This window comes from Ixodes scapularis, unplaced genomic scaffold (assembly GCF_016920785.2).
Source record: "Ixodes scapularis isolate PalLabHiFi unplaced genomic scaffold, ASM1692078v2 PGA_scaffold8__174_contigs__length_109621045, whole genome shotgun sequence".
Classification (NCBI taxonomy): domain Eukaryota; kingdom Metazoa; phylum Arthropoda; class Arachnida; order Ixodida; family Ixodidae; genus Ixodes; species Ixodes scapularis.
This window is the reverse complement of record NW_024609883.1, coordinates 80,027,810-80,038,274: the sequence shown is the minus strand read 5'-3', so window position 1 is coordinate 80,038,274 and position 10,465 is coordinate 80,027,810. Positions and strand designations below refer to the sequence as shown.

The 10,465-nt window shown below is 46.8% G+C and overlaps 1 protein-coding gene across 1 annotated transcript in view; it reads left to right on the top strand.

Moving 5' to 3' along the window:
* The first annotated feature begins 5,253 nt into the window (after nucleotides 1-5,253).
* LOC120836363 (probable ATP-dependent RNA helicase DHX34) overlaps nucleotides 5,254-10,465 on the top strand; it is a 38,063-nt gene continuing 32,851 nt past the window's right edge. The window contains exons 1-4 of the mRNA XM_040205191.3: nucleotides 5,254-5,519; nucleotides 6,486-6,577; nucleotides 8,323-9,092; nucleotides 9,829-10,110. Coding sequence (XP_040061125.1) covers nucleotides 5,266-5,519; nucleotides 6,486-6,577; nucleotides 8,323-9,092; nucleotides 9,829-10,110 — 1,398 coding nt within the window. The 5' untranslated portion in view covers nucleotides 5,254-5,265. The remainder of the gene's footprint in view (nucleotides 5,520-6,485; nucleotides 6,578-8,322; nucleotides 9,093-9,828; nucleotides 10,111-10,465) is intronic.

Sequence of the window (10,465 nt, the reverse complement as noted above, 5' to 3'; positions counted from 1 at the left end):
GCCACGTAGAGAACGCCCAGGGGACGCGCGCTGTCATTGGTTGGGGTCGGAGGAAACAGAAGCACGGGAGCACGTTTGGCAGCATAGAGATCATACATACTAACTCTAGAGGAAAAGGTCCGCCATTTTCCCATACATTCTGGCTGCCGCAAGCGGCGGATCATGCAGGCAGACCCTCGGGGTCCCAAACACGGTTACATCATCAGAGCAGTTTCGTGAACTTCAACAATCCACGAACTTACCGGTGGAAAGATATTCGCGTTCCTTTCGAAGCTTTCTTTTTGCATAGCGCGCAGATGTACGGCCTCGCGTTAACGCTAAACTAAACCATATACCCGGCTTCGCCGGTGGGGCGCGGGTGGGCGCGGTTGAGGAATACGAAACTGCGCAACCAACAGATTTCCGAGATTTCGACAGAAGGGAAGTTAATGCAGCGTAATGACTTTATTGCTTTTTATAAGCGTTAGAATAGCTCAGATTTTAGTTTACAACGTTAAATTATCACTGTTTATATTGCTGAGAGTTTTCACTCTTCGTGTTTACCATGGCAACGTTGCTTTCTTTCTCTCGTGTTCTGTCGCTCTCTTTTGCGATCGTTCACTCGGGACCCCGGGTGTCGGCGCACGGGATTTGCCACTCCTCCTCACCCACCTTTACTTGCCTTTACCCCCCTGGCGCAAAACCTGGTTTGCGTTCGGAGCGTGCGCAGTGGCGACGACGCTATTTTTTGCGTGCGCAAAGCTTTAGCGTGCGCTATTCTAAAACTCCCTAGTGGCGACCATTGAATCTAGCCTTCTGCACGAATCATGCCCGGGATATTTTCATTTTCCTTCCACGCGCTTAAAAGGCAATACGTTGGGGGAATTTATGTGCACTAACATGCTGCTTCTAAAAGAAAGTACCAGATTTCTAGTGCATGTCAATTGACTCCGTAAGTGTGACGTCATGGGTCCAAACAAACCGTTGCTAGGGTCATTGTTATGGACAAATACATGTGGCTAGGTTTCGCTACGAAAACCCGACCGTTCAAAAATCAGGAGTAGGATTTAAACTTCTAAAAATCACAGATATAGAAAGCTTGAATGCCATTTATGTTTCGACAGAAGTGCGCCGGTAATCGCTTGTTTCTGAAATATTTACGACTGCAACTTCCGGTCCTCGAGATGCCTGCAGCAGACGACGAATGCAAGTATGCCGTCTGCCACACGCCCACCGGCCAAGCCGGCGCCGGCGTCTAAATCGTGTGAATAAAGACGATATTCTGATATTGCATCTGTTTGAAATATAATGAGTTTCAGACGCTTATAAGAATTCATATTGGGGTGCGATTCAGAATATGGTTTAACGAACGTCCGGGAGTCGATCGAGTTGAACGATCGGCTGCTAAAAGATCGCATTGCACCCGTAAGAAAAGCACTTCAGTCGATCGGTTTAGATCCCAAATTTTGTTTGCGGACTCGCGCTATGGGAGGGTGCTTCGTGTATACCTGGTTGTAACCATCGCGTGGAGAAACATTCTTGCAGTTTCTTGAGAATCCCGCAAGATCCCAATACAGATTGTACTCGCATCGCGGGCTCGATAGAGATCTTCACCAAAAGAGCACAGCCACAAAATTTGATGTAAACCAAGGAAAAAAGATAGTTCGAAATGGCGAATTCTTTAATAATCTGACAACCTCAATTATAATAATAAAGAACGACTTACCTCGACGGCGTACGATTTGTTTCTCACGCCGGCCTGTACTACGCCGGTAATGCACTTCAGGTCGTCGTCGTAACTGATCTGCATGGCGTGGTTTGACTTTACGGCATTTTCAACCCCCTGAACTAAGCCGGGTTCTTCACAGAAAAAAAAAAAAAAAAAAAACACATTGCGGAGGTTTCTACGGTTATGGCGATGCACTTGTTTTTCTCGCTCGTTAACCGACGCAATTCAACGAAGACGCCCGCTGCAACAAAGGCCAGCGAACCTATTGTGTCGTCTGCTACCAAAGCAAAACGGAGTTTAATACTTCAGAAATGGCTTTCATCGTTGCAATACGACACTGAGACGACAACAACATCTTCGTAATTAGATATCAAGAAGTTAGGTTGCTTACAAAAAAGTATTTACTTACTTGTAAGCAAAAGTATAGCCTCATGTGGAGTCTCCATGCATTAGTCCATAGCAACGTCCCTAGCAACGGTTTGTTTGGACCCAGTCACCATGTTGTGACGTCATCACTTACGGGGTCAATCTACATGTAAATAGTTTAATCAGTGTGCACAAACATGCGCGGCCTGGAGGATGACATGCTTGATGGCTGGAAATAGAAGTCTCTATTGGATTGCACTGGTGTGAAAAATTATTACGTCTTTTTGTTTTTCTTCTGTGCGAAAATAAAAACAGCGTTTAGAAACCGAACACTGTGCGTTTTGAGGAGCGCCGGAAGGACATAGAAAAACCGGGACAACCTGAACAATACGAGGCGCCTCGCGTCACTCAGTTTTTCCTGGTTTCTTGTTTTTCCGGAGCCTTTCAAAAGGGGATGAAAAATTATGAACCGATTGGCCCGATTTGCCACATTAGAGCGGTTGTTTTTCATTACGACAGGCTCTCTTACCGCTCATTCACTCTGGAAGCGGATCCGCGTTCGCAAAGCGGTTGCGAACGCGGTTGTATAAAGACCCAGTACAATTGCACGCGCACTTGATGTCATCGAGTGCGCGTGGAATTGCACTAGATCTTCATACAACCGCGTTCGCAACCGCTTTGCGAACGCGGATCCGCTTCCAGTGTGAATGAGCGGTTAGAGCGTTTTGCATAGTTCAGCTTGTAGTGGTCCGTTTTTATTTTCGGTTCCTTTCAAAAAGTGACCTCTAAGCCACTGGACCAACCTACAACATTCAAAATTTACGGAAGTGGAGAAGTGGTTGGGAGGGCCAAGCGCGGGCAAGGGTTGCATGCCTCTCGAACCACCGTCCGTTACCTTTGTTTAGTGCATGGCTGGGCTTTGCGAGCAGAATGCGAGCTTGCTCGAGTAACTTGGATCCGTTCAGAAGATAAACCCCTCTAAACGACAATCTCCGCCGCCCGGGAAGAACGTAAGCGGGCGAACGAGACGCCTCTGGGTCCCACGTAGCATCCAATGTCGTGCGAACATTCCCTGGGTGTTTTAAATGTTGAAGGAACGTTAAACACCATTCGGAACGTTCTAGGAACGTTCGTATGCTCAACATTCTAAAAACGTTTGTTGGCGAACATTCGTATGCACAATGTTCTCGGAACGTTCCCCTTTGAACATTCATATGTGCAACATTCTTAGAACGTTCGCTTCCGAACATTCCTAGAATTTTCGCAGGTGAAGCCAACTTTACGGAGCTTTCAAGCAACCTGTGTTTCGAAACACCATCCACTATATGCCACTTTGTGCCAAAAATATGCAAATTAAGTGGAGGTTTTGGAAACTTAGCATAAGGGATCAGTTTTATCTTGTACGAGTGTACCGAGGAATGTGAGATAAGGTGTAGGAGAAAAGCAATGGTCTTCAAAATTTGATAATGCGTTTTGCACTCACTGCGTATGTAGAGGAGCAGTTTTGAACAGACCCGATTTTTAGCATCTCGGATTCAATACTTTGAAGAAGGTATGTCCCGTTTGAGTGTGGGATGCCGTAGGTATCTGTTCTTATGCTCCGAGTGAGTAATCGGTTATGTATGCCGCACGTTTTGATAAGTAGGAGTAAACTGCCGTTATAGTACAGGCTGTGGCTAATCCGCTGGTAAAGCCGTCTAGGTTGTGCAAGGCCTAGAAAAAGTATATTTCGATTAAATAATATCGATCGCTCTTTGAGATTCATTACATCAATGTATGTAGTACGGCTCAGTGGGGATGTAAGGTAAGCAAGCTATAATTGTGGAATCTTTGTAAACATTCCTCAGAGAATGTTGCAGACGTTCTTTGGATGTTTTGGGAACGTTCTTAAAACCTCGTGCTTAGAATGTTCTAAAAATATCACCTAGAAAACATTCCCCGAATGTAGCGATAAGTGCCTGCGCCACATTCTGACAATGTCGATAGAATGTTCTTACGTAAATTTGCAACCGTGTTCCAGATGTTCTGAGAACGTTCTTAGAACCTTGTTAGGATGTTTCAATGTTGATTGAATGACCTGGTAATGTTCTATGTCGTTCTCAGAACGTTCTAAGAATATCCCTTTGAAGACATTCCCCGAATGTAGCGATAAGTGCCTGCGCCACATTCTGACAACGTTGATAGAATGTTCTTACGTAAATCTTCAACATTCCAAGAATGTTGTCTATGTTATTTTGAACATTCCCGGAATGTTCTCAGAACGTTTTCGTGCTACGTGGGAAGTTTATAAGCATGTAGTTTAGAAATTAAAAGATCATGAGGAACGACATCAAAAGCCTTACTGAAATCAAGAAATATACAATCAATACTTCGTCGCTTGTCGATTGCCAAAGAAAGGTCATGAAAAAATTCAACGAATTGCATACTACAAGAATATCCATTACCTTGGATCAGGGCCGTACCCAGAAAAAAATTTCGGGGGGGGGGGGGGGGGGGGGGGGGGGGGGGGTTTCGGGGACAACGGCGGCCATTTTGAAAGTGTCTGTTGTCTTATTTTCGCCTATGAATCATGTGCATCAGTGGCATGTAATGGAGAGTTGCAGCAAACCGGAGAACCGGTCCCGGTTTGGTACCCGGTAGCCGACCGGCGCCACTGCGCGTGCGCAGAGGTGGAGATTAAAATCGGCTGGCTGCAAGTGCACCGACCCGGGCCGTACCCAGAAAAAATTTCGGGGGGGGGGGGGGTCAGAACCCCCTAACCCCCCCCCCCCCTGGTTACGGCCCTGCCTTGGATGATATACTTGTTAAAGATATCGGTCGGTAGTTTTCTCTAGTACCACTTTTATGCACTGGCATTACTCGTGCAAGTTTCCAGTCGCCGGAAAAGTGAGTGAATTTAGCCATTTAGCGGTTCAAACCAGTTTCGTTTGAACCGTTATTTTTGCTCCTCGGAACTGAACCGGAACTAAACCGAAAGCCGTGAGCCCGAACCCGAACCGAACCGATAAAAATTTCGATTCGTCACTCTGCGACTCTGCCAACTCTGCCACCGACACCGCGGACCCATCCAGAAAGTGCCGGTTTCGTTTTGAAAATCTCTCAGCCTATTCCATCGTTTCCCATTCCTATCCAACACAATCCAATCCAATTTCGGTTTACCTTTGAAGTCTAGTGTGTTGTTTCGTGTGTCGATGGGTAAACATCGTGATAAAAACAAGCACAGTACTACATCTGGACATAGACGCAGGGACCATGATGATAGGCAAGATAACGATCATCATGCCAAGCGCCCAAGACACGAAAGGAGGTCCAGCGCGAGAGAGAGTGGCCAAGAAGAACCGAAGCCCAACAGGTTGCATCACGATCAAGGCGAGCCTCGAAGTTTGCTGTTCTTCCGTCATGAACTCTCAAGGATTTTCTTCGCTGACAACAGCCCGATACGCAGGTGAGACCATTCGACGCTGTTGATGTGTTCAGCGATAGTCACTGGCAAGGTCAGCACGGCAGGGTGGTCTTTTGTTTTGCGTTGCCCAGCGCGCGTTCATTTCGTGGCTTTGGAATGCCAGTTAATCACCCGCCATACGAATAATAATAATAATAATATTTATTTTGGTTCAGGAGAACTGCGGCGCCGCAGAAAGGCAAGTGGCCCATACCAGGGAGGCCTGCGGCGCCGCATCTAATGGCGATGGCATGAGATTGTGTACAGATGACAGAGAGGTGCTGACGATGTTGAAATGGAGCTTGTCGGCGAGGGTGGCGGGATGATATGACGGGTGATGTGGGTCCAATGTTGAGCGCCGAACGTGGCACTAGCCCAAAAGCCCATTCCAAAAACCTTTTCTGGAATGGTTTGTAGTCACTTCAGCGGAGGGAACGGTGGAGAGGAGGTCGCCTCCTCTCCAGCGTTCGCTCTACTAAAGTGGAAAGAGGTGGGAGGAGCTTCCACTTCGTCTCGGGCACGCGCTCGCAGCCAAAGCACGGCGAAAGGCACGGAGCTGCCTTTCGCCGTGCCGTTTTTGTTCTGTCAGCAACAATAGGGTGTTTTCACGGACGTAATTTCGTCCACCTGTTTAAAGTAAAGACGTCTTGTGTTTCTCCCCTTCTTGTAGCCTTGGATTTTAGAAATGTTTACCATTTTGTTGTTGTGAGGTGTCTGGCGCGTGCCGAAGGCGAGCAATCCAAGGATTTACATGACCCCTCGAATTCGTAGTGCACACAGGCTTATAAGTCTTGCCATGCTGACATTTCCTCACTAGGTTGCGGTATGTAATTCTAAAATTATCAATAAATTTGTTTGAACAAACAAACTCTCAACAAAATGGTGGATTGACGTCATGTGAAAACCCCTTATAGTCCGGAAAAGCACACAACATGCATTGATCACGCTCACCTTTGAACGACGCCGCAGGAACTCCAAGCAGTACGACGACTTTTGGACATTTCTGAAGAAGTATGAAGAGCACAAGCGGAAAAAGCGTGATGAGCCCGGGGAATCTCGAGGTCGGTTCTCCTGAATTGTCGAACATAGCCACAGTTGATATAGACCCCTCATAGGCCATGCAAATGGTTCAAGCTGCTGAAAAAGCACGTCCTGTACGTAGTATAATAACATAACCCAACCTACTAACCTAGTCTAAGGGCAACATTGTTCGTACGAATTCTGCATGCAGTTGCAGTCTAGTGTAAAAAATATAAAATAAAGCACATAGTCATTGAAACATAAAGAACAAAACAAAAAAAAAACCTTATGTAAAAGGGGTTTTGACTTTAATTTGCCTCTGGAAAGATTGCATGATTGCACGTGTCTGGCAATATAAAATTGCTTTTTTTTTTCTTCTGGTATTACGTATATGCCTGAGACTTTCACATTCTGCCTTCACCACTGGGACTACCTTCTAGTTATGTCTGAGTGGTCTGCGATGGGGAGTTTGTCTATGCTCAATAAAAACCCATGAATTTTTTCTTCTAGGCGTCTTATAGGCGTATCAAAGACGTTTTTGCAGGGCAGAAGCATCTGTGATAAGAGAGTTTCACAGATGGCATTCAGCATCACAAGAGCTCAGTGGTGTAGCCAGGGGGGGTGGAGGAGGTGATTAAGGAATCAAAAACCCTCCCCAATTTTTTTTTTTTTTTTTGTGATGTAGTTTTATTATGCCTAGCAGTGGCATGTCTAGAAAAAAATTCACAACCCTTGGTGCTGTGCCTTGTGCCTCCAGTTCGTTTTTGAGCTGCTGTAGTGGTTAACACTCCGAATATGAGGGCAAGAGACCTGACAGGGCCATCAGAAGTGTTACAATGGAGGGGGGGGGGGGGGGTGGAGTGGAGTGGAGTGGAGTGGAGTGGAGTGGAGTGGAGTGGAGTGGAGTGGAGTGGAGGAGATGATAATGAGGAACTGTTCGGATCCCAATGCTGGCGCACATTTTTCGGTCCTCGGTTGATATCATTGGTTCAGCAATACGGTTTATTCATCTGCACACTTCGAATCCATTTATAATAAGCTTTATAAATTCATGACTTAAGCAATGAGAAGAAATAGAAATAGGAAACTGGGTGAAATATTAATAATATTATCAAAGGCCATAAATGTAACTAATAATATGTCGCTTTTGCAAAACCACCAGGAAACATGAGAAAAAGAACACGAGAGTTTTAACAATAGCTGAGCACTGCTTAGCTAATGTCTTTCCAGCTTAACTCGTTTTGCCAACTCATTATTGCGACAAAGATTAGAGAACTAATGCGAGGCACAATGTGCTGAACATGTTTTAACAACAGGGATCAACAACAAAAGGGCTGCTGCCTTCACTCTCGGAAAAAGACATGCCAAACAGGTAGAAAAGAATTTTCTTATTTGAGCAAGGAAAAAGTGGAAAACGTTATTCGGACAAAAAAAAAAAAAATGTACAAGCTGCAAGCGAGCAGAAACCTTTCCTCATTTGCCAATGGAGTAGTTTCACCAAAAACAAAAAGTACAACATCGGCGGGCCGGGCAGTGTGGAGCCGCAGTTTCAAAGTCGAAGGGCGCAGCACTTCAGAGTCGTCGGCGCTTGCGGTGCCATCGCTAGGAATGGCATCGCTCTCGCTAGCACCATCGCTGTCAGCCACCAAACAAACCCCCCCCCCCCCCCCCCCCCCCCGCCTTTTTCTTGAAAAAAAAAAAAAAAAAAATCCTGGCTATTTTACTGCAAGAGTCGTATTGCTAGGTTCACTGAGATGCCACTGTTTGCTATATCTTTATCCTACAGAAAACCCATCTGACTACCTGGAAACATCTCTGGGACTACCACACACCTACGACCCGATCCACAAGGTCAACTTCTCTGTCTTCCCCGGTGAACCCAAGGCCCTGATGCTTGACGCTGGCGTTATGGTTGACACAGACGACAGCGCTAACTCGCTGTCCGAAGCAGATGTCGCAGAGGCTCGCACAGTTTTCCATCTCTTCCTGGACTTCCTCCAGCGCCAAAAATTCGCCAAACTCAAGAAGCTGCGCGATTTCCAAAGGAACCTCCCGATCGCTCAACAGAAAGAAGCCATCATCGAAGCGGTCCAGAAACATCAGGTGGTCCTGATCGCCGGGGACACCGGTTGCGGCAAGTCGACGCAGATACCGCAATACCTCCTCAATGCAGGCTTCGAGGGGATTGTCTGCACCCAGCCGCGCAGGATCGCGGCCATCGCACTCTGCAAGCGCGTCGCGTTTGAGACCCTCAATGAGTATGGCACACACATCGGGTACCAGATCCGGTTTGAGCGGCACCGCAGCAAGCACACAAGGATGATCTTTATGACAGAGGGGCTCCTGCTGAGGCAGATCAGCAGTGACGCAATGCTGAAGGACTACAGTGTGATCATCCTTGACGAAATCCACGAGCGGCACCTGACTTGTGACTTCCTTCTGGGCGTCGTCAAGTGCCTACTTCAGCACCGGGAGGACCTCAAGGTCATCCTCATGTCAGCCACGATCAACATCCAGCTGTTTGCGCAGTACTTCAACAACTGCCCCGTTGTTCAGGTAAGGTACCTCGCTGAGAGTCATTTCGCTGGCCGGTCACGAAGAAAGCTCAAATCTTCTATGGCAGCTGGTTAAGGATTGCCAAGAAACTAACCATCATCTAAAGACTATTGTAAAAGGGCTGCTTTTTGGCACTCAGAACCTTGGTTTGGCCATCTCTCTGGGAATCTTGTGACTAACCCTTGTTGTAGTAGTAACTTTGTGTGCATTGTCGTATGTATAGTAGAGGGTATTCTCGAGTGCATGCCAGCAGCAAGCTTCCATTGTTGCTCCTGTCTGTTGTTTGTAGCATGGTACATCCAGTAATATCATTGTTGTGGATGCCTCCTGGAAACATGCCAAGCACATCTTTGAGCAGAATGCCGAGGGCAACTTTACATCACACTCGGTTGTTTTTGTTTTTCCTTATATGGTTCCAAGTCATTCATATTCTGACCTGCATAGCTCAAAGCCAGTGCATCAGTCTGATGTCGTCCTATTACATACCTTTATTTGCGGAAGGTCTTTGAATTTGCTAGTGCATTTACCTTGCTTCTTGGTACCACCTGGCAATAATACAAGGGTCTATTGTCTCTTAGTGAGACCTCACATCCCTCAAGAGGAGCACACACTCGCATTTTAGTATTGGCCCTGGGTAAGACTCATTAGAAGTTTGGTAAGGAGGTTTCTATATTATTACATGCTTATATTGTTGCAGTAATTTGTCATAAAACAGGTGTCCTGTACCTACATGCAGGTGCCAGGACGCCTGTTCCCCATCCAAGTTCAGTACTGCCCAGTCCCCGTCGAAGAGAAGCGTTCCCGCACTGGCCGCCTCAACCCGGCTCCCTATGTCCGTCTGCTCAGCCTGGTGGACAACAAGTACCCCAGTTCAGAGAGGGGGGACCTGCTGGTCTTCCTCAGCGGCATGAGCGAGATCTCGGCCGTTCAGGAGGCGGCTGAACAGTATGCGAGTCAGAACGGCCACTGGATCATACTTCCACTCCACAGCACTCTGTCGCTGGCCGAACAGGACAAGGTACGGCCAGAGCCACTAGATACGTTGCTCCCAATAGAATTTTAAGGTGGCCATGAAACTGTTCTTTTCCATTGCTAAATGCTGCTTCAAGTTAATTTTCTACATTCAGAACCTACAAAGTGTGCGTTAGGTTTTCTTTCCGTTCACTAGCAGTCCAGAAACAATGTGAGAAAACGTACGGCATTTGCTCCTCTAATTCGCTGCCAGAGCGTGAGGCCAGATGTCCTGGTGCCAGTTATATGCATCCGACGTTCGTCACAGTCACATGCTAGGGTTTGCCGTGTACGTAATGGCACGTGTTCTGTTCCAGGCATTGTCAGGATTTGGGTTTGTTCGTAACCCCAGCAATTGGAAA